Below are 23151 nucleotides of genomic sequence, written 5' to 3'. Positions count from 1 at the left end.
AAAGAGGGAGAGAAGGGATAGGAGGGAGAGGAGAGGATAGTACAAGATAAAGGAAAGGGTAACAGGATGGAGGGAGAGAGGGGGGGTGGGAGGAGGGAAAGTCAAGAAAAGTGTAAAGAGAGGAGGGTAACGTTGTGGAAGGAGAGAAAGAGTGAGGGAGGGAGGATAAGAGAACAGATAATCAAATCATATAGTAAAGGTATTTGTAGCAGGTAAATGAGAAAATATAGATAACTGATGGCAATATAGACAGCTAATGAAGCTGATCCTGAGAGGTGTTCCAATATGTAATTACGAAAGTTGTTCTAGCAGGGAATTGATGAAGTAAAGAAAACTAGCAACTGTTAGACAACTTTAACTAGGACAGGTAGGTGGCAATTTAGACGGTTGCTCAAGTAAACAGACAGGTGTTTTAACGGATAAATGTGATAGTCTCAAGTCTTTTAGTATGAGAGGCAAGTAATATAGCAATTAATATAGATATTTGGCAGCGAAGACAGGTGTTGTAATAAATAAAGACAAGTGATAGGACAGATAATATGACAGTATTCCAGGTAATCAGATAACAACAGGTATATTAGAAGAGATGACAGGTACACTTAAAACAGGCAATGTCAGGAGACAGTAAGAAAAGCAGGTAACTTAGACATGTTTTATAGTAGAGGGTATTAAAAATATTAGAGAGTGGTACAGAAAGTAGTAGAGTATTAAGAGAGGCATGGTCAGCGAACTTATTTATATTTTTTTGTTTTTAGTTGCCAAAATTACTCTAAAAATAGATATACTCACACTCGGGCACGCAGCACAAACAGTCCTTGCCCAGGCAGCCACCGTACTCGTCAGCGGCCTCACCGTGGCGGCACTTGCTGCGACACACACCTCCGTGACGCGCACACCTGCCCGTGATGATGCAACCTGCGGGGGGAAGGGGACGGAAGGGTGATGGTGAGATGAGGTGTGTGTAGTGAGGTTACGTTGTGGTGTGTGGTGAGAGGGAGATGCCATAAAGATATAGGGAGGTAGATAGATAGATAGATAGATAGGTAGGTAGATACATAAGTAGACAAATAGGGTTACCCACCACACAATTCAGTCATACAGATTGCAAGTGTATAGTTAGATGGTTAAATATATATAGATCGATCGATAGATATAGATAAGGTTACTGACCATACAATTAAGCCACACAGTTTAGTAGTGTTTAGATGGATAGACAGACAGGCATATAGATAGATAGATAGATAGGTTGGTGACCACACAATACAGCCAGGGGTTTCATAGTAATACAGAAAGTAAAAGTTTGTAGATAGATTATGCAAAGTATGAAAACTATTAACACACAAACAGGTAAATACACACACACACACACACACACACACACACACACACACACACACACACACACACACACACACACACACACACACACACACACAGGTACACATGCTTACCTTTCGGGGCGCAGCATTCACAGTCAGTCCCGAAGCACCCGTTGCGGATGATCTGGTCCCAGGTGAGGTCACACTCCTTACTGCACTTGCCGTTGAACTTGTCACAGCGACGGTTGTTCTTGCACCCTGGAGGAGGAGGAGGAGGAGGAGGAGGAGGTTAAATAATGATAGTCGTCCAGTTATTCAGATTTGTCCATGCATAATTGTTTGTCGTTTTAAATTCCTTTCTCTTAAAATTTAGAAAAGGAGAAGATAGAGTAGATAGAAGAGAAAAAAGGAAGAGGAAGAGGAGGAGGAGTAAGGAGTAGATAGAGGAAGAGAAAGGGGAAGAGGAACAGAAGCCAAGAGTAAGAACAGTAGAAAAAAAGTAGGAGGGGGAATATAAAAAAAAAACAGCGGTAAAAGGAATAACAAAAGAAGGAGGAGGAGGAGGGGGAGGAATATAAAAATAGGAAGTGGAGTAAAAGAGGAACAGGAGAAGGCTGCCTCAGACCCAACACAGGACTTACTCTTGGGCACACAACACCAGCAGTCCTTGCCGTCACACCCATTCTTCACGGCTCTCTCGTTGGGCAGACAGGCATCCTTGCACTTGCCTCCCCTCTTCTTGCACTTGGGGAGCCTCACGCACTCTAGAAGGGGAGAGGGAGAAGGGGGGACGAGGTTAGTTAGTGGGGGAGGGAATGGGAAGAGGGTCACCACTTTCCCTTCCTTTCCCTTCCCTTTACAGTACACACAGACTAATTAATGGTATGGTATCCCCTGAAGATCGCGAGTCTAGCACGTGATATAACCTTGGTGAATGACAAACACGCACAGGCACACATACTACTCACTTTCCACCTTGGGGGCACAGCACCAGCAGTTGGGTCCCTTGCAAGCGCCGTCGATCTCCTCTTCATTGCTGCTACATTTGTCCTTACAGACGCCGCCTGACTCCGTGCACCACTCATCCACGCACTCTGCATGTGACAAGGGATAACGTCAAATCAGCAAAAGTCGGCACAAGAGGCCAGTATAAGAAACATCAGCACAATAGGTCAGCACGAGAGGTCAACAGAGGGTCAGCACAAGTCAGCAGCACTCACCAGGCTCCTTCTTGGGCACGCAGCACCAGCAGTCCTTTCCGTAGCAGCCACTCACGATCTCGTCCTCGTTGGAAGCACACTTATCCTTGCACGTGCCGCCGGCGTTCTCACACTTGTAGTCGGCCACGCACTCTGAGGATGAGCAGGAGGAGGAGGAGGAGGAGGAGGAGGAGGAGAATAGTAGTAGGATATACAGAAGCAGTTAGAAGAGAAGGAGTGAAAGGGAACATCGGTTTGAAAGGGGGCAGTTAGAGGAGGAGTAGGAGGAGTAGGAGGAGGAGGAGGATTATATTTATTAGTTCTCTTTATTTATTTGCTTTTGAAAACATATTTTTCACGATAAATGTTGTGCACGGAAAGTTACCGAAGAGGCTCACAATCAAGACGGGAGTGAGAAGGTGAAGAAAAGAAACATGGAAACATGGAAACATGGAAATGCAGGCAACAGAAAGCCTATTGGCTCATTACGAGGTCGCCCGCTTGGGTGATTTAATCTGCTCGACCGCCACTTGGGGCTTGGTGAGCAGATGAAAGCAGGAGGAGGAGGAGGAGGAGGAAGTCACTCACCCTCTTCCTTCTTCGGCACGCAGCACCAGCAGTTCTTGCCCGTACACGCGTTGTCTACCTCGTCCTCGTGGAAGCTGCATCTCTCCTTGCACTCGCCGCCTTCCCACTTGCACTTGTCGCTGGTCGTACACACTGCAGGCACAGGAGTCGTTGTAGTGTTAGTAGTAGTAGTAGTAACAGCAGTAGTAGTAGTAGTAGTAGTAGTAGTAGTAGTAGTAGTAGTAGTAGAGGGATAGATTATAGTAGTAGAAGTAAAAGCAGTTGTAGTGGTTTTGTTTCTGGTTTTGTTATTGATGTAGAAGTAGTAATAGTAGTAGTAGTTGCTTTGTTGTAGTTGTATCAATAGTAGTAGAAGTATTAGTTGAGGAGTTATTGTAAGTTTATATTCACTGTTGTTGTAGAAGTAGTAATAGTAATGACAGTTTGATTTAGTTGTTGTAGTTGTAATGATAGTAGTAGAAGCTGTTGTAGTTGTAGCAAGAGTGTTATTATTATTATTATTATTATTATTATTATTATTATTATTATTATTATTATTATTATTATTATTATTATTATTATTATTATTATTAGTAGTAGTAGTAGTAGTATTGGTAGTAGCAATAGCAGCAGAAGAGGGCGAAGGAGATGGAACAAAAGCAAAACCATACACCTCTATTATCATTACCAGTATCATCATCATCACTATCGTCATCATCGTCATCATCATTACTGTAGTACATAAGAACATAAGAACATAAGAACGCAGGAGTCTGCAAGAGGCCGGTAGGCCTGTACGAGGCAGCTCCTTTGACCCTAAGCTCCCGTGTATCTAACCCCACCTAATATCGCTGTCCATGAATTTATCTAGTCTATTTTTGAATGTGACAATTGTATTGGCACTCACCACATGACTGCTAAGCCTATTCCACTCATCCACCACCCTATTAGTAAACCAATTTTTGCCTATGTCCCTGTTGAATCTGAATTTATCCAGTTTAAACCCGTTACTTCGTGTCCTACCCGGTTCTCTTACCAACAAAACCTTATGAATGTCTCCCTTATTAAAGCCCTTCATCCATTTATAAACCTCGATCATGTCTCCACGCACCCTTCGCCTTTCTAGAGAATGCAAGTTTAACTGTTTGAGTCTTTCCTCGTATGGCAAGTTTCTCAACCCCTGAATCATCTTAGTCATCCTCCTCTGCACCGATTCTAACATTTTGATATCCATTCTATAGTAGGGTGACCAGAACTGAACCGCATAGTCAAGATTAGGTCTAACTAATGCTAAATATAGTTTGAGGAAGACTTCGGGGCTTCTGTTGCTTACGCTCCTTGAAATAAATCCCAGTACCCTATTAGCTCGATTTCTAGCTTGAATGCATTGTGCCCTTGGACGGAGATCAGAGCTCACTAAGACCCTTAAATCCCTCTCACCCAGACCTACTTATGAGAGTGTCATTTAAGCAATAGTTATGTGAAGGGTTGTTCCTACCTACACTCAGAATACTGCACTTCCCTACATTGAACTCCATCTGCCATTTATCCGCCCAGTCATATAATCTGTTGAGTTCACCTTGGAGAATACTAGCGTCCTGATCCGACTCAATTACTCTACCGATCTTGGTATCATCTGCAAATTTACTAACATCACTACTAATTCCTGTGTCTAAGTCATTGATATAAATAATAAACAAAAGTGGACCTAATACCGAACCTTGTGGGACCCCACTCGTAACACATCCCCAGTCAGATCTTTTACCATTGATTTGCACTCTTTGCTTCCTATTGCTAAGCCACGCCTTGACCCAGTTCAAAACTTTACCCTCTACTCCGTGAGCCTGTAATTTAAGCAACAGTCGTTGGTGAGGAACTTTGTCAAACGCTTTACTAAAATCAAGATAGATTACATCATAATTTTCATCTCTGTCAACCGCCTCAAATACTTTATTGTAGAAGGACAAAGAGATTGGTGAGGCATGACCTACCTTTTAGAACCCATGCTGCGAGTCGTGAATTAAGCTATGTTTCTCTAACATAGCTTAATTCACGACTCGCAGCATGGGTTCACAAAAGGTAGGTCATGCCTCACCAATTATCATTAATAATTAGTATTATCATTAATATTATCATTAATAATTAGTATTATCACTCAGTAGCAGGACACTCACCCTCCTCCACCGGGGCACAGCAGTAGCAGCCACTCCCGGAGCAGTGCTCATTGATATGCTTCTCGTTGTCGGCGCACTTCGCCTTGCACTGGCCGCCGCCGTTCATGCAGTAGAAGTCAGTTGTGCAGACTGGCAGTGGGAGGAAGGGAGAGATGGTGAGTTAGGGAAGGTGAGGGCACGAAGGGGAGAAACGGAGGAAGGGAGGTGAATGAAGGGAAGTGTAAGGTTCGAGGGGAAAGGGAGGGAGTGGAGGTTGAGGTAGTGAGGTGAAAGGATTGAAGGTAAAGTGTGGAGGGGAGGGAGGGTGAGGTAGAGAAGGGGAGAGAGAGAAGGGAAGAACATGGAGGTTATAGGGAGGGAAGGGAAGGAGGGTGAGGTAGGGAGGTAGAGAGAGAGACTACACCATACCAGGCCTTGTGTTCACCTGTGCGCTCTCTCTCTCTCTCTCTCTCTCTCTCTCTCTCTCTCTCTCTCTCTCTCTCTCTCAAGCTTTATGTTCACCTGTGTACTCTCTCCCACCTTGTGTTTATCAGAGTCACCTTTGTGCTTACCTCTATGTGTGTTCTCTCCCATACCAAGCTTTGTGTATACCTGTATGTCACCCTCCCTCCCCATCTATCTCTGTGTGCTTTCTCCCCACCAGGCCATGTGTTCACCTGTCACCTTGTTAACCTGTGTCACCTGTGTGCTCACCTGGCTGGCTGGGTACACAACAGTAGCACCCCTTGAGAGGACACGCCGCCGTCAATGAGACATGCTCGCTGGCGCCACATTTATCCTTGCAGATGCCTCCCACGTCGGTACACCTGTAGTCTGTGATGCATTCTGTGGGGGGAAAGAGTAGCAGTAGTAGCAGTAGTAATAGTAGTAATAGTAGTAGTAGTAGTAGTAGTAGTAGTAGTAGTAGTGGTGATGGTAGTGGTAGTAGTGGTGGTGGTATTATGAGGTTTGAGGGTTAAGGTGTGATGTACTAAAGTAGTAGTAACTGTAGTAGGGGTAAAAGTTGTAGTAGTAGTAATAGTAGTAGTAGAAGTAGTAGAAGTAGTAGTAGTAGTAAAAGTAGCTCTTGTAGTGATTGTTGTTTCAGTATCGTTATTACACATTTTATTACCTATAACCCCGCCCTCCAGACACACATCCCCCATATGCATCCTCCCACACCCACAACCTCCCCAACATACACTCCTTCACGCCTCCCCTTTTCTCACCTCCTTCCCCCTAACCTCCCCTCCCTCCTTTACCCACACACACCTTCAGGCTTGGGCGCGCAGCATCGGCAGTACGGTCCACTACAGCCACCTTTCAGCTCTTGCTCCCACCTGGTGCAATGCTCCGTCCTGCAGGATCCTCCGGCCACCTGGCACTCGTGGGTCCTCTTGCACTTGTCGAAGGTGATGAAGCGTGTGTCTGTTTCTGCGTCCTGAGGAGGATGCGGCAGACACAGGTTGATAAAAGGCAAGGTAAGGTGATTAAGCTTAGGTGAACTTTTGTATTTGTCCGAGGTGAACAAAATGTGGAAAGTGTATAAAGGTAGAGAATAAGGTCAGGTATGATAATTATTTGCTCTGAAGAGGATATAGGAGGTAAATAACAGGTAAATATACAGGCAACTGTAGAAGTGAAGTAAGATAATTACTTGCTCTGAAGAGGATATAGGAGGTAAATAACAGGTAAATATACAGGCAACTGTAGAAGTGAAGTAAGATAATTATTTGCTCTGAAGAGGATATAGGAGGTAAATAACAGGTAAATATACAGGGAAATGTAGAAGTGAAGTAAGATAATTATTTGCTCTGAAGAGGATATAGGAGGTAAATAACAGGTAAATATACAGGCAAATGTAGAAGTGAAGTAAGATAATTATTTGCTCTGAAGAGGATATAGGAGGTAAATAACAGGTAAATATACAGGGAAATGTAGAAGTGAAGTAAGATAATTATTTGCTCTGAAGAGGATATAGGAGGTAAATAACAGGTAAATATACAGGCAAATATAGAGGTGAGGTAAGATAATGATTTGCTCTGCAGAGGATATAGAAGGAAACTATACAGGTGAGGATACAGTGAGGTATAAGGTAATTTTGCGTCCTGAAGTGGATGTGGAAGGTAAATTGCTAGATTAAATTTGCAGGTAAACATAAGGTGAGGTAAGGTGGAGTTCTGCATTTATCGAAGGAGATGAATAGGATATACAAGGTAAATATTCAGGTGTAAGAAAAGTTGAGGCACGGTAATTACGCTCGTACCGATTTGAAAGACAATAAATGTGGGTATGTATATATGAATGTAAAGAGGAACACAATCATACCTTGAGAACAGGCCCTTCCTCTTTATCTTCCTCCTCCTCCTCATCATCATCATCATCTCCCTCCTCTTCCTCCTCCTCCTCCTCGTCCTCCTCAGCAGCAACAGCCTCAGCCTTCTCCTGCCCTTCTCCCTGGCGGCCTATGTTCTTTTCCTCCGCCTGGGTCTCCACCACCGCCCCGATCAGGCCGAGGAGAAGGAGCATCAGCAGGAATCTCATCTTCATGGTAGTGGCTCTGGTGATGATAGGAAGGATGTGTGATCAGAAGGGTGGGGGGTGACTGGGGGAAGGAAGAGGGGATGAGGGAGGGAAGGGTGGGATGAGTAAGGGGATCAGGAGGGGTGAGGGTGTGAAAGAAAAGTTGTCTCTCCCTTCCTCGCCCATTCCGTTACGCCCATGTCACAAACTCTCCCTCCCTTAGCCATTCCCTTAGGCTTATATCACAAGCTCTCCCTCCTTAGCCCATTCCCATGCGCCCATATCACAATCTGTCTTTCGTAGGCTATTCCCTTACGCCCACATCACAAGCTCCTCTTCCTAGGCCATTGCATTATGCCCATATCCCAAGTTCTCCTCTCTTAGGCCATTCCCATACAAGCCGTCTTTTTTTAGGCTATTCCCTTACGCCCATATCACAAGCTCTCCCTTTCTAGGCCATTCCCTGTCACTCATATCTCAGGTTCTTCCTTCCTTGAGGTCAGTTCCAACAATATCAATCAGTCAGACACTGTTCCCCTTGAGCTCTATTTGAAGCACTTTTACGGGATAATGACTACACCCAACATATACATCTCTTCTAGTAATATTATGACGCAAATAGGCCAAGAAACAAGCAAGTGAAAGTGAAGTGTGGTGAATTTAACGATAGCGAGAAACATTTTAAAAGCTGTCCTTGTTTTTTTCTATTTGGTTAGGTTTTTGAGGTGGTTAGAAGTTTTTTGTTGGAGTGACATCTCTTGGTAACTGAACACTTAAAGAATAGACTTTTGAAAGTCGCTACTAAGGCAAAGGTGGAGGTGGTGGTGGTGGTGATGTCTTACCTGTGCTGGGACTAGACAGGTAATAGTCTACCATGGATGGCTCACCTGGGCTTATATACACCTGATCAGGCCACACACACACACACACACACACACACACACACACACGGTTTTGGCGGTGGTGGTGATGACATGCTATAGGTGTTGTTGGTGGTGGTGACGGTGGTGATGTTATTGATGGTTGTGATGTCGTTGTTGTTGTTGGTGGTGGTGGTTGTTGTTGTTGTGGTGGTGGTGGTGGTGGTGAATGTTTGAATTTTTCTGCTGGTCATGATGTTTAAAGCGATTATTTGAAAGACTGAACGATTGATTGATTGATTGATTGAAAGGTGTTATGTAAATATGGCGATAAAATATTGCTTTCATTTCTTTTATCGACAGGAAGAACGAGAAGACCTGCAACAACGACCTAAAAAACGACATTAGCAACAACAAAAACCACTGTACTTCTACTGTACTACTACTACTACTACTACTACTACTACTACTACTGTTACTACTTCTACAGCCACACCAGCGACAATCTAATCAACCTAACCAACAAAACCCAAACAAAAAAGTCAATCAAGCAAGCAGGAAAAAAATAAATTAAGAAAAAAGAAGAAAAATGACAGTAAGAGTGATACCAACCACATGGGAACTTACCTATTAACCTTTTATAACGACCTCTTCACTGTTTATGACGTAACCAAATCACTGGACGTTGTCTATCTTGATTTCCAGAAAGCGTTTGATAAAGTTCCGCATCATAAATTACTTTACAAATTAAAGGAAATAGGTATTGACGGTCAAGTAAACCAATGGATCGCGAATTGGTTGAGCAACAGACAACAAAGAGTTGTGATTGACGGATTTAACTCAGAGTGGGCGCCGGTCACTAGTGGCGTCCCTCAGGGCTCGGTTCTTGGCCCAGTGCTCTTCATTATTTACATCAACGACGTGGACTCAATAACCGCATTAGTAAATTTGCAGACGACACAAAGATTGGTAACTCGGTTCTCACTGACGAAGACAGGCAAAGCCTCCAAGAGGATTTGCACAAAATTTCAGCTTGGTCGGATAGATGGGAGATGCCCTTTAACGTAGACAAGTGCCAGGTCCTTCAAGTTGGAACGAGGAATAAGAAGTTCGATTACGAAATTCGCGGCGTTAAACTCAAAAGCGTTCAATGCGTCAAGGACTTGGGGGTCAAAATCGCGTCAAACCTCAAATTCTCACAGCAATGCATCGATGCAGCAAATAAAGCGAACAGAATGTTGGGCTTCATTAAAATAAACTTTTTATTCAAGAATAGAGATGTAATACTCCCGCTCTACAATAGTTTAGTCAGACCCCACTTAGAATATGCGTTATAGTTTTGGTCTCCCCACCATGCAAAGGATATTGCTAAATTAGGTGTTCAGCGTCGGGCAACGAAAATGATTCCTTCCTTGCGCAACAAATCCTACGAAGAAAAACTTTCTACCCTTAACATGTTCTCTCTTAAGAAACGTCGCCTCCGAGGAAAACTGATCGAATGTTTTAAAATACTTAATGGTTTCACGAATTTAGACAGATCAACATTGTTTATGATCGGTGACACTTTGCGCACGAGGAACAATGGCGTGAAACTCAGATGTAGACAAGTAAATTCAGACTGCACCAAGTTTTTTTTCACCAACGTTGTAGTGTGAGAATGGAATAAGCTCCCACCATCAGTGGTCCAGTGTAACACGATTGACTCCTTCAAAAATAAGCTCGACCGTCACTTCCTTCAACTTAATATCAACTAGAGTAGAAATGCAACGTTTTGGAGCCTTCTGATTAATGTAAAATCACTTAGGTTTAAGGACAGACCACCGAGTCTGGAGTCTGTGTGGTCTGATTTTCTATGTAATTATATGTAATTCTCTCTCTCTCTCTCTCTCTCTCTCTCTCTCTCTCTCTCTCTCTCTCTCTCTCTCTCTCTCTCTCTCTCTCTCTCTCTCTCTCTCTCTCTCTCTCTCTCTCTCCTTTAATGTGATTTTTTTAATATATATATTTATTTTATTATTTGTGATCTATATTCGTTCATAACTTTATTTACTTGTTATAGATTTTCTTACCTGCAAAGAGATATTTCGTTGCAAACAAACGTTTCTACTGTTCTTTGCTGTTTATTGCCTGCTTAATTACTTTGTTTATCTATTTGTTTATTTGTTTACACATCTTTCTGTTTCAGGGTCGTCAGGTGAGGGAGATCTCTTCGCAAACACATATCACCAACACCTCCTCCTCCTCTTCCTCCTCCTCTTCTTCGTTTTCTTCTCTCAACTCCATAGGGAAGACTTCGGAGGGGGGTGAGGGGCAGGGTGAGGTGATAGAAGACGGGGTAACATCTCAAATCACCCATTATCACACCTCTGCCCCACCCAGCTCTCCGCCACCCCTCACTTCTCCCACCCAACTTACCTTTCCTTCACACCTATCTACACCGCCATCATCACCTGTCCCCACCTGGTCTACTTCCCTTTCTTCGTCTTCTTCACCTTCCTCTCCATCTTTTTCTTCATCACCTTTCTTATTCTCTTTTTCTGTTTCTTCAGTCTCACCCACAACGTTTAAGGGGACTTTTTCTTCTTTGTCCTTTGAGTCGTCATCATCATCTTCTTCTTCTTCTTCTTTTTCTTCTTCTTCTTCTTCTTCTTCTTCTTCTTCTCTCTCTACCACTTTTTTGACCGACACCCCTTCTACTACTACCATAGACCCTACCACTGCTACAACAACTACTACTACCACTACCACCACACATTCTAGACTCAATCTTCTACTGGAGGAGGAGGAGGAAGAGGAAGAGGTGGAAGAGGAAGAAGAAGCACTCATATCAAGAATAACAAGAGGTGATGATAGTGGTGATGACGAAGAACGGGAAACAGTGAAGGTGACCAGCAAGCTCTCCTCGGAACTCCAGAATCTCACCCCATCACTTAGGGCACGTGATAAAGGTGATAAGGGGGCTGCTGGGGTGTGGCTGCTTGTCCTGGTGTGGCTACGGGGGGAGTGTGACGCCGTGGACATGTCAAACACGGAGGAAGTCTTCAAGGATTTCGTGATGTCCTTCTCCTCGCTCCTTTTGTACCCGCAGGAGACGATACGCGTCGAGGACATGAAATGTGGGGGCCATAACCTATCCGTCAATCTCACCATCAACACCGCCCATCAACCAAACTGCGAGGCGGACTTGGCAACACTGACCACACATAGAAACCTAAGAATCAACCTCCACGGTGCCTCCTTCTATATCGAGACCTACAAGACCGAGAGATCTCATGTCTTCGAGACCAAGCCAAGGCGGAAACACGATGGGGTCAAATTCCTATACATGGCTCTAGGCGGCGTTGGCGTGTCTCTGGCCTGCGTGGCTTTAGCAGCGGTGGCGTTTGCGGGGTACCAACACTGCGCCGTCAGGAGAGCCAAGCTGGTCTTCGCGGATGATGGGACCGTTTACATCCCTGGGTCGTCCTGCCGAAGTAAACACAAGGAAACAGATCACCGGGTTAGGTTTGCCGACGCTCACTCCTTCACCGTCAACATGTACAGAAGTTACAGTGACCTAAGTTCGCCTGAAATATTCCAAGCTCCGACCTCACCTGGCCCTCCCTCTCACCTGTCCCCACCATCCCCTGAGATAACCAGAGGTGTGCTGGAGAGGATGGGTCAGCTGGATCACCTGTTTGCCCACGCCCTGTCCTCCAGGTCACCTGAAGTCAACGCACATGCCACCTTCAGCGTCTCAGAGCTATACACGCTAACCCCGACCGTCGCCTCCACCACCACCTCCACCACCTCACTCTTCACCCATGCCCCTAGCCCACGCCCCCCGCTCAAGACCCAGGAGCATCCAGGGGGGGTTGGGGAGAATGCCGCAGCACCCCCACCCGGCCCCCCTCCTACCTCGAACTCCACGGATAGTCTGTGTCTGACGAGGATCACTTCTATGGGTATGGAAAATCCGTCTTTTAGGATGGAAACTGATATGGAGAGAGAGAGAGAGAGAGAGAGAGAGAGAGAGAGAGAGAGAGAGAGAGAGAGAGAGAGAGAGAGAGAGAGAGAGAGAGAGAGAGAGAGAACTACATTTCTACATCATCCCTACATTCCATACCTACACATTTATATTTTCACCAATAGTTTGAACTTTCTTACAATATTCAGGTGCTTGATTACCTTTCCAATGAATACCTGTGTGTGTTTGTGTGTAAATGTGTTTGTGTGTGTGTGTCTGTACGTATATATCTGTTGTTTTCCATCCTTTAAAGTAACATAATTGTATATACTGTTTTATGTGTACTTCTGTGTGTGTATATTTGTGTACGTGTCTCATGTGTGCACGTTTCCGTCCGTACAGAGATGTGTGTGTGGCCGGAGAGTCCAAAGACGCCAAAGGGAAAAAGGGAGGAGAAAAAGGAGGTTAGGTCAAGAAAAGGGAAGTAACAGCATCCCTTTCTCACCCTTTTTCATCCTTTCCCACCCAAGATACCAAAGGAAAAGGGAGGAGAAAATGGTGAGGCCAAGGAAAGGGAGGTAACAACATCCCTTTTTCATCCTTTTTCATCCTTTTTCACCCAAGATACCAAAGGAAAAGGGAGGATAAAAAGGAGGTGATGCCAAGAAAAGGGAAGTAACAGCATCCCTTTCTCACTCTTTCTCACCCTTTTTCATCCTTTTCCACCCAAGATGCCAAAGGAAAAGGGAGGAGAAAAAGGAGGTGAGGCCAAGGAAAGGGAGGTAACAGCATCCCTTTCTCACCCTTTTTCATCCTTTTCCACCCAAGATGCCAAAGGAAAAGGGAGGAGAAAAAGGACGTGAGGCCAAGGAAAGGGAGGTAACGGTGCCCTTTCCTCAGCCATTTGTGGATAGTCCTTATACGCTGTTCACCTAACCTTTGCGAATAAGCTCCTCCCCCTCCCCTCTCTCATTGGTAATTTCTCAAACAAGCCACGCCCCCTCTCGGAGTCAAGCTGCTTGTGATTGGTGGATGCTGGGGAAGGTTAAGTCCCATAGATTGGTTCGTCACCCTTTTGTTTGTGTTCTTTTTTAGACATCCTTTAGAACCTCTCATCGTAGTTAACCTTTGGACCCCTTAGAGAGAGAGAGAGAGAGAGAGAGAGAGAGAGAGAGAGAGAGAGAGAGACTGTCCATTTTTACCTTTACTCCCATTTACTCTCATTTTAGATGCCGTGGTAGTGGTAGTTGTGGTGGTAGTGATGGTGGTTGTGGTGGTGGTGGTTGATTTATAATATTGGCCGTTTGTTATCACATTGTTGTTTCTTCGCTTTATTTCAATTATTTCGTATTTTTATTTTCACCATTTTACAGGTATTTTTTTACTCTTTCCTTTTTTTTTTTTTTGCTATATTCAATGTAGTTTGTTCTGTTTTAATGTTTCCCGTTTTTGTGTATGATTATTTTGATTTAACTTTATTTTTTTTTATCCAGGACAACGTCTTCTCATGTTCCTTTTATTTGTGTTATGTGTTGTTCTTTTGTTTGTTTGTTAAAATTGAGCTTGTTTTTTTGTTTTGTTTTGATTTTTTACTGTTTTATTTACCAATTATTATTATAAGTATTACAGTTTATGATTTGGAATTTACAGTACATAGTGTCAATGTACATATCACTGTTCTCATCACCCACACACACGTACAAAAAACGTAATTTTATAGAAGTAAAACAACAGATTCACCAAAAAGTCTTTTATTTTTAATGCAGCGATGGAAGAAAGGCTTACGTAAGATCCGCAAATGTACAAATAAATAAACTCATAAACCAATGGGTAAACAACAGATGAATCAATAAATATGTAAATAAATAACGTAGCCTCTCAAAACAAAAGGGTGAATGTAAACAGTAAATAAATAAATGAATAAATAAATTAAACGACTCCAGATATGTTTTGTATCGAACTAAATGCCAGGAAAAAAGGATCACCTAGCATTCAATCACTTAGAAAAGGAGTTTAATGCCACTCATCCCCTAGAATATAGTCGGTGCCACGGAAATAAATATCAAGGACCATGAAACTATTTAGAAATAGGAAGCTTAGTGTCACCTATCACCTACAGGGGAAGTCAACTCTACTGTGCAACTGCAAAGAGGTAACTGTTAATAAATTAGTAAGCATAGCCTTAGGTATTAAAGGTGTTCACTGTTCAGGTTAGAGGCCTCACGTGTTTATAGGTGACTGCCTACATGCATTAGATCAAGAGTTAATTAACAGGTAAAATGGATTAGGAATCAGGTGTTTCAAAGTACCAGGTGTTAACAGGTTGTTGGTCGCAGGCAAGAGTCCTCAGGTATTTGTACAGGGGATGTTAGACATATGCCAGGTGTTTAAAGGTACAGATAAATACAGGTGCATGTGTTCAAAGTTACCAGGTAGTCACAGGTGGACGCAAGAAGCATTCATTGTATATAGTGATAGCTATAGTTTCTTCCAGGTGTAATTACAGTTGGCGGGTGACATTTATCAGATGTTTTCAGGTGTCAGCTCCAATTTACAGGTGAGGGCAGGTTGTAGATGGTTGATCACAGGTAATAAGGCTGGTTTAATAGTCCAACAGGTCGAAGTTCTTGTCCTGGTTAAGCTCAGCTGCTTTGTCTGTTGGGGAGAGGAAGAGGGTGAGAGGAGGGAAAGGTAGGGGATGAGGTGAATGGAAGAGCATGGAGAGAGAAAGTGAGGGAAAGAGGGAGAGAAGGGATAGGAGGGAGAGGAGAGGATAGTACAAGATAAAGGAAAGGGTAACAGGATGGAGGGAGAGAGGGGGGGTGGGAGGAGGGAAAGTCAAGAAAAGTGTAAAGAGAGGAGGGTAACGTTGTGGAAGGAGAGAAAGAGTGAGGGAGGGAGGATAAGAGAACAGATAATCAAATCATATAGTAAAGGTATTTGTAGCAGGTAAATGAGAAAATATAGATAACTGATGGCAATATAGACAGCTAATGAAGCTGATCCTGAGAGGTGTTCCAATATGTAATTACGAAAGTTGTTCTAGCAGGGAATTGATGAAGTAAAGAAAACTAGCAACTGTTAGACAACTTTAACTAGGACAGGTAGGTGGCAATTTAGACGGGTGCTCAAGTAAACAGACAGGTGTTTTAACGGATAAATGTGATAGTCTCAAGTCTTTTAGTATGAGAGGCAAGTAATATAGCAATTAATATAGATATTTGGCAGCGAAGACAGGTGTTGTAATAAATAAAGACAAGTGATAGGACAGATAATATGACAGTATTCCAGGTAATCAGATAACAACAGGTATATTAGAAGAGATGACAGGTACACTTAAAACAGGCAATGTCAGGAGACAGTAAGAAAAGCAGGTAACTTAGACATGTTTTATAGTAGAGGGTATTAAAAATATTAAAGAGTGGTACAGAGAGTAGTAGAGTATTAAGAGAGGCATGGTCAGCGAACTTGTTTATATTTTTTTGTTTTTAGCTGCCAAAATTACTCTAAAAATAGATATACTCACACTCGGGCACGCAGCACAAACAGTCCTTGCCCAGGCAGCCACCGTACTCGTCAGCGGCCTCACCGTGGCGGCACTTGCTGCGACACACACCTCCGTGACGCGCACACCTGCCCGTGATGATGCAACCTGCGGGGGGAAGGGGACGGAAGGGTGATGGTGAGATGAGGTGTGTGTAGTGAGGTTACGTTGTGGTGTGTGGTGAGAGGGAGATGCCATAAAGATATAGGGAGGTAGATAGATAGATAGATAGGTAGGTAGATACATAGGTAGACAAATAGGGTTACCCACCACACAGTTCAGTCATACAGATTGCAAGTGTATAGTTAGATGGTTAAATATATATAGATCGATCGATAGATATAGATAAGGTTACTGACCATACAATTCAGCCACACAGTTTAGTAGTGTTTAGATGGATAGACAGACAGGCATATAGATAGATAGATAGATAGGTTGCTGACCACACAATTCAGCCAGGGGTTTCATAGTAATACAGAAAGTAAAAGTTTGTAGATAGATTATGCAAAGTATGAAAACTGTTAACACACAAACAGGTAAATACACACACACACACACACACACACACACACACACACACACACACACACACACACACACAGGTACACATGCTTACCTTTCGGGGCGCAGCATTCACAGTCAGTCCCGAAGCACCCGTTGCGGATGATCTGGTCCCAGGTGAGGTCACACTCCTTGCTGCACTTGCCATTGAACTTGTCACAGCGACGGTTGTTCTTGCACCCTGGAGGAGGAGGAGGAGGAGGAGGAGGTTAAATAATGATAGTCGTCCAGTTATTCAGATTTGTCCATGCATAATTGTTTGTCGTTTTAAATTCCTTTCTCTTAAAATTTAGAAAAGGAGAAGATAGAGTAGATAGAAGAGAAAAAAGGAAGAGGAAGAGGAGGAGGAGTAAGGAGTAGATAGAGGAAGAGAAAGGGGAAGAGGAACAGAAGCCAAGAGTAAGAACAGTAGAAAAAAAGTAGGAGGGGAAATATAAAAAAAAAGAGCAGCGGTAAAAGGAATAACAAAAGGAGGAGGAGGAGGAGGAGGAATATAAAAATAGGAAGTGGAGTAAAAGAGGAACAGGAGAAGGCTGCCTCAGACCCAACACAGGACTTACTCTTGGGCACACAACACCAGCAGTCCTTGCCGTCACACCCATTCTTCACGGCTCTCTCGTTGGGCAGACAGGCATCCTTGCACTTGCCTCCCCTCTTCTTGCACTTGGGGAGCCTCACGCACTCTAGAAGGGGAGAGGGAGAAGGGGGGACGAGGTTAGTTAGTGGGGGAGGGAATGGGAAGAGGGTCACCACTTTCCCTTCCTTTCCCTTCCCTTTACAGTACACACAGACTAATTAATGGTATGGTACCCCCTGAAGATCGCGAGCCTAGCACGTGATATAACCTTGGTGAATGATAAACACGCAAAGGCACACACACTACTCACTTTCCACCTTGGGGGCACAGCACCAGCAGTTGGGTCCCTTGCAAGCGCCGTCGATCTCCTCTTCATTGCTGCTACATTTGTCCTTACAGACGCCGCCTGACTCCGTGCACCACTCATCCACGCACTCTGCATGTGACAAGGGATAACGTCAAATCAGCAAAAGTCGGCACTAGTGGCCAGTATAAGAGACATCAGCACAATAGGTCAGCACGAGAGGTCAACAGAGGGTCAGCACAAGTCAGCAGCACTCACCAGGCTCCTTCTTGGGCACGCAGCACCAGCAGTCCTTTCCGTAGCAGCCACTCACGATCTCGTCCTCGTTGGAAGCACACTTATCCTTGCACGTGCCGCCGGCGTTCTCACACTTGTAGTCGGCCACGCACTCTGAGGATGAGCAGGAGGAGGAGAATAGTAGTAGGATATACAGAAGCAGTTAGAAGAGAAGGAGTAAAAGGGAACATTGGTTTGAAAGGGGGCAGTTAGAGGAGGAGGAGGAGGAGGAGGATTATATTTATTAGTTCTCTTTATTTATTTGCTTTTGAAAACATATTTTTCACGATAAATGTTGTGCACGGAAAGTTACCGAAGAGGCTCACAATCAAGACGGGAGTGAGAAGGTGAAGAAAAGAAACATGGAAACATGGAAACATGGAAATGCAGGCAACAGAAAGCCTATTGGCTCATTACGAGGTCGCCCGCTTGGGTGATTTAATCTGCTTGACCGCCACTTGGGGCTTGGTGAGCAGATGAAAGCAGGAGGAGGAGGAGGAGGAAGTCACTCACCCTCTTCCTTCTTCGGCACGCAGCACCAGCAGTTCTTGCCCGTACACGCGTTGTCTACCTCGTCCTCGTGGAAGCTGCATCTCTCCTTGCACTCTCCGCCTTCCCACTTGCACTTGTCGCTGGTCGTACACACTGCAGGCACAGGAGTCGTTGTAGTGTTAGTAGTAGTAGTAGTAACAGCAGTAGTAGTAGTAGTAGTAGTAGTAGTAGTAGTAGTAGTAGTAGTAGTAGTAGTAGTAGAGGGATAGATTATAGTAGTAGAAGTAAAAGCAGTTGTAGTGGTTTTGTTTCTGGTTTTGTTATTGATGTAGAAGTAGTAATAGTAGTAGTAGTAGTTGCTTTGTTGTAGTTGTATCAATAGTAGTAGAAGTATTAGTTGAGGAGTTATTGTAAGTTTATATTCACTGTTGTTGTAGAAGTAGTAATAGTAATGACAGTTTGATTTAGTTGTTGTAGTTGTAATGATAGCAGTAGAAGCAGTTGTAGTTGTAGCAAGAGTGTTATTATTATTATTATTATTATTATTATTATTATTATTATTAGTATTAGTATTAGTATTATTAGTATTGGTAGTAGCAATAGCAGCAAAAGAGGGCGAAGGAGATGGAACAAAAGCAAAACCATACACCTCTATTATCATTACCAGTATCATCATCATCACTATCGTCATCATTGTCATCATCATTACTGTAGTACATAAGAACATAAGAACATAAGAACATCTAACCCCACCTAATATAGCTGTCCATGAATTTATCTAGTCTATTTTGAATGTGACAATTGTTCATCCACCACCCTATTAGTAAACCAATTTTGCCTATGTCCCTGTTGAATCTGAATTTATCCAGTTTAAACCCGTTAAACAAAACCTTATGAATGTCTCCTTATTAAAGCCCTTCATCCATTTATAAACCTCGATCATGTCTCCACGCACCCTTCGCCTTTCTAGAGAATGCAAGTTTAACTGTTTGAGTCTTGTTTCTCAACCCCTGAATCATCTTAGTCATCCTCCTCTGCACCGATTCTAACATTTTGATATCCATTCTATAGTAGGGTGACCAGAACTGAACCGCATAGTCAAGATTAGGTCTAACTAATGCTAAATATAGTTTGAGGAAGACTTCTCAGAATACTGCACTCCCTACATTGAACTCCATCTGCATTATCCGCCCAGTCATATAATCTGTTGAGTTCACTTGGAGAATACTAGCGTCCTGATCCGACTCAATTACTCTACCGATCTTGGTATCATCTGCAAATTTACTAACATCACTACTAATTCCTGTGTCTAAGTCATTGATATAAATAATAAACAAAAGTGGACAGTCAGATCTTTTACCATTGATTTTTCAAAACTTTACCCTCTACTCCGTGAGCCTGTAATTTAAGCAACAGTCGTTGGTGAGGAACTTTGTCAAACGCTTTACTAAAATCAAGATAGATTACATCATAATTTTCATCTCTGTCAACCGCCTCAAATACTTTTAGGAGAAGATTAATGAGGAGATTGACCTATTTTTTGTGAACCCAGTTGCGAGTCGTGAATTTATCATTAATAATTAGTATTATCACTCAGTAGCAGGACACTCACCCTCCTCCACCGGGGCACAGCAGTAGCAGCCACTCCCGGAGCAGTGCTCATTGATATGCTTCTCGTTGTCGGCGCACTTCGCCTTGCACTGGCCTCCGCCGTTCATGCAGTAGAAGTCAGTTGTGCAGACTGGCAGTGGGAGGAAGGGAGAGATGGTGAGTTAGGGAAGGTGAGGGCACGAAGGGGAGAAACGGAGGGAGGGAGGTGAATGAAGGGAAGTGTAAGGTTCGAGGGGAAAGGGAGGGAGTTTAGGTTGAGGTAGTGAGGTGAAAGGATTGAAGGTAAAGTGTGGAGGGGAGGGAGGGTGAGGTAGAAGGGAGAGAGAGAAGGAAGAACATGGAGGTTATAGGAGGGAAGGGAAGGAGGGTGAGGTAGGGAGGTAGAGAGAGAGACTACACCATACCAGGCCTTGAGTTCACCTGTGCGCTCTCTCTCTCTCTCTCTCTCTCTCTCTCTCTCTCTCTCTCTCTCTCTCTCTCTCTCTCTCTCTCTCTCTCTCTCTCTCTCTCTCTCTCTCTCTCTCTCTCTCTCTCTCTCTCTCTCTCAAGCTTTATGTTCACCTGTGTACTCTCTCCCACCTTGTGTTTATCAGAGTCACCTTTGTGCTTACCTCTATGTGTGTTCTCTCCCATACCAAGCTTTGCTGTCCTTCATCTTCCACCTTTGATGATATAGTTAGTGTAGCTTGTCACAAACATCCTCGTAAGGACCAGCAGGTCTGCTGTTGTTTGTTCTTACTTTGTGTTTCTTTGTATATCTGTATGTCACCCTCCCTCCCCATCTATCTCTGTGTGCTTTCTCCCCACCAGGCCATGTGTTCACCTGTCACCTTGTTAACCTGTGTCACCTGTGTGCTCACCTGGCTGGCTGGGTACACAACAGTAGCACCCCTTGAGAGGACACGCCGCCGTCAATGAGACATGCTCGCTGGCGCCACATTTATCCTTGCAGATGCCTCCCACGTCGGTACACCTGTAGTCTGTGATGCATTCTGTGGGGGGAAAAGAGTAGCAGTAGTAGCAGTAGTAGTAGTAGTAATAGTAGTAGTAGTAGTAGTAGTAGTAGTAGTGGTGATGGTAGTGGTATTAGTGGTGGTGGTATTATGAGGTTTGAGGGTTAAGGTGTGATGTATTAAAGTAGTAGTAACTGTAGTAGGGGTAAAAGTTGTAGTAGTAGTAATAGTAGTAGTAGAAGTAGTAGTAGTAGTAGTAAAAGTGGCTCTTGTAGTGATTGTTGTGGCAGTATCGTTATTACACATTTTATTACCTATAACCCCGCCCTCCAGACACACATCCTCCATATGCATCCTCCCACACCCACAACCTCCCCAACATACACTCCTTCACGCCTCCCCTTTTCTCACCTCCTTCCCCCTAACCTCCCCTCCCTCCTTTACCCACACACACCTTCAGGCTTGGGCGCGCAGCATCGGCAGTACGGTCCACTACAGCCACCTTTCAGCTCTTGCTCCCACCTGGTGCAATGCTCCGTCCTGCAGGATCCTCCGGCCACCTGGCACTCGTGGGTCCTCTTGCACTTGTCGAAGGTGATGAAGCGTGTGTCTGTTTCTGCGTCCTGAGGAGGATGCGGCAGACACAGGTTGATAAAAGGCAAGGTAAGGTGATTAAGCTTAGGTGAACTTTTGTATTTGTCCGAGGTGAACAAAATGTGGAAAGTGTATAAAGGTAGAGAATAAGGTCAGGTATGATAATTATTTGCTTTGAAGAGGATATAGGAGGTAAATAACAGGTAAATATACAGGCAAATGTAGAAGTGAAGTAAGATAATTATTTGCTCTGAAGAGGATATAGGAGGTAAATAACAGGTAAATATACAGGCAAATATAGAGGTGAGGTAAGATAATGATTTGCTCTGCAGAGGATATAAAAGGAAACTATACAGGTGAGGATTTAGTGAGGTATAAGGTAATTTTGCGTCCTGAAGTGGATGTGGAAGGTAAATTGCCAGGTTAAATTTGCAGGTAAATATAAGGTGAGGTAAGGTTGAGTTCTGCATTTATCGAAGGAGATGAATAAGATATACGAGGTAAATATTCAGGTGTAAGAAAAGTTTAGGCAAGGTAATTACGCTCGTACCGATTTGAAAGACAATAAATGTGGGTATGTATATATGAATGTAAAGAGGAACACAATCATACCTTGAGAACAGGCCCTTCCTCTTCATCTTCCTCCTCCTCATCATCATCATCATCTCCCTCCTCTTCCTCCTCCTCCTCCTCGTCCTCCTCAGCAGCAACAGCCTCAGCCTTCTCCTGCCCTTCTCCCTGGCGGCCTATGTTCTTTTCCTCCGCCTGGGTCTCCACCACCGCCCCGATCAGGCCGAGGAGAAGGAGCATCAGCAGGAATCTCATCTTCATGGTAGTGGCTCTGGTGATGATAGGAAGGATGTGTGATCAGAAGGGTGGGGGGTGACTGGGGGAAGGAAGAGGGGATGAGGGAGGGAAGGGGTGGGATGAGGAAGGGGATCAGGAGGGGTGAGGGTGTGAAAGAAAAGTTGTCTCTCCCTCCCTCGCCCATTCCTTTACGCCCATGTCACAAACTCTCCCTCCCTTAGCCATTCCCTTACGCTAATATCACAAGCTCTCCCTCCTTAGCCCATTCCCATGCGCCCATATCACAATCTGTCTTTCGTAGGCTATTCCCTTACGCCCACATCACAAGCTCCCCTTCCTAGGCCATTGCATTACGCCCATACCCCAAGTTTTCCTCTCTTAGGCCATTCCCATACAAGCCGTCTTTTTTTAAGCTATTCCCTTACGCCCATATCACAAGCTCTCCCTTTCTAGGCCATTCCGTCACTCATATCTCAGGTTCTTCCTTCCTTGAGGTCAGTTCCAACAATATCAATCAGTCAGACACTGTTCCCCTTGAGCTCTATTTGAAGCACTTTTACGGGATAATGACTACACCCAACATATATATCTCTTCTAGTAATATTATGACGCAAATAGGCCAAGAAACAAGCAAGTGAAAGTGAAGTGTGGTGAATTTAACGATAGCGAGAAACATTATATAAGCTGTCCTTGTTTTTTTTCTATTTGGTTAGGTTTTTGAGGTGGTTAGAAGTTTTTTGTTGGAGTGACATCTCTTGGTAACTGAACACTTAAAGAATAGACTTTTGAAAGTCGCTACTAAGGCAAAGGTGGAGGTGGTGGTGGTGGTGTTGTCTTACCTGTGCTGGGACTAGACAGGTAATAGTCT

At 44.0% G+C, this 23151-nt stretch overlaps 2 protein-coding genes across 16 annotated transcripts in view; one reads left to right on the top strand and one right to left on the bottom strand.

Moving 5' to 3' along the window:
• The window catches only part of LOC126985809 (serine-rich adhesin for platelets-like), a 21405-nt gene extending 7268 nt beyond the window's left edge, over window positions 1-14137 (top strand). The window contains exon 6 of one of the 3 annotated variants that reach the window (XR_007739071.1): window positions 13444-14137. Coding sequence is in view for 1 of the 3 variants with exons in the window: in XM_050841199.1 (XP_050697156.1) it covers window positions 12967-13052 (86 nt within the window). In the remaining 2 variants the exon portion in view is untranslated. Of the gene's footprint in view, window positions 1-5902; window positions 6050-12966; window positions 13324-13443 lie in introns of those variants that run through there. The other 2 variants (XR_007739072.1, XM_050841199.1) reach the window with 2 other exon arrangements.
• LOC126985810 (adhesive plaque matrix protein 2-like) overlaps window positions 1-23151 on the bottom strand; it is a 23990-nt gene extending 839 nt beyond the window's left edge. The window contains exons 1-12 of one of the 13 annotated variants that reach the window (XR_007739073.1): window positions 23123-23151; window positions 22089-22317; window positions 21337-21505; window positions 20790-20921; window positions 19931-20059; window positions 18340-18471; window positions 17809-17940; window positions 17557-17682; window positions 17230-17352; window positions 16725-16850; window positions 16091-16216; window positions 14550-15219 (exon numbers count right to left, since the gene is read on the bottom strand). Coding sequence is in view for 12 of the 13 variants with exons in the window: in XM_050841202.1 (XP_050697159.1) it covers window positions 790-915; window positions 1452-1577; window positions 1961-2083; window positions 2288-2413; window positions 2540-2671; window positions 3107-3238; window positions 5260-5388; window positions 5953-6084; window positions 6511-6679; window positions 7567-7788 (1417 nt within the window). In the remaining variant the exon portion in view is untranslated. Of the gene's footprint in view, window positions 1-789; window positions 916-1451; window positions 1578-1960; window positions 2084-2287; window positions 2414-2539; window positions 2672-3106; window positions 3239-5259; window positions 5389-5952; window positions 6085-6510; window positions 6680-7566; window positions 7799-8603; window positions 8676-14549; window positions 15220-16090; window positions 16217-16724; window positions 16851-17229; window positions 17353-17556; window positions 17683-17808; window positions 17941-18339; window positions 18472-19930; window positions 20060-20789; window positions 20922-21336; window positions 21506-22088; window positions 22318-23122 lie in introns of those variants that run through there. The other 12 variants (XM_050841203.1, XM_050841204.1, XM_050841213.1 and 9 more) reach the window with 12 other exon arrangements.

Source organism: Eriocheir sinensis, chromosome 60, assembly GCF_024679095.1.
Source record: "Eriocheir sinensis breed Jianghai 21 chromosome 60, ASM2467909v1, whole genome shotgun sequence".
Classification (NCBI taxonomy): Eukaryota; Metazoa; Arthropoda; class Malacostraca; order Decapoda; family Varunidae; genus Eriocheir; species Eriocheir sinensis.
The sequence above is the reverse complement of the archived record's forward strand: the minus strand, read 5'-3'. Positions and strand labels throughout refer to the sequence as shown.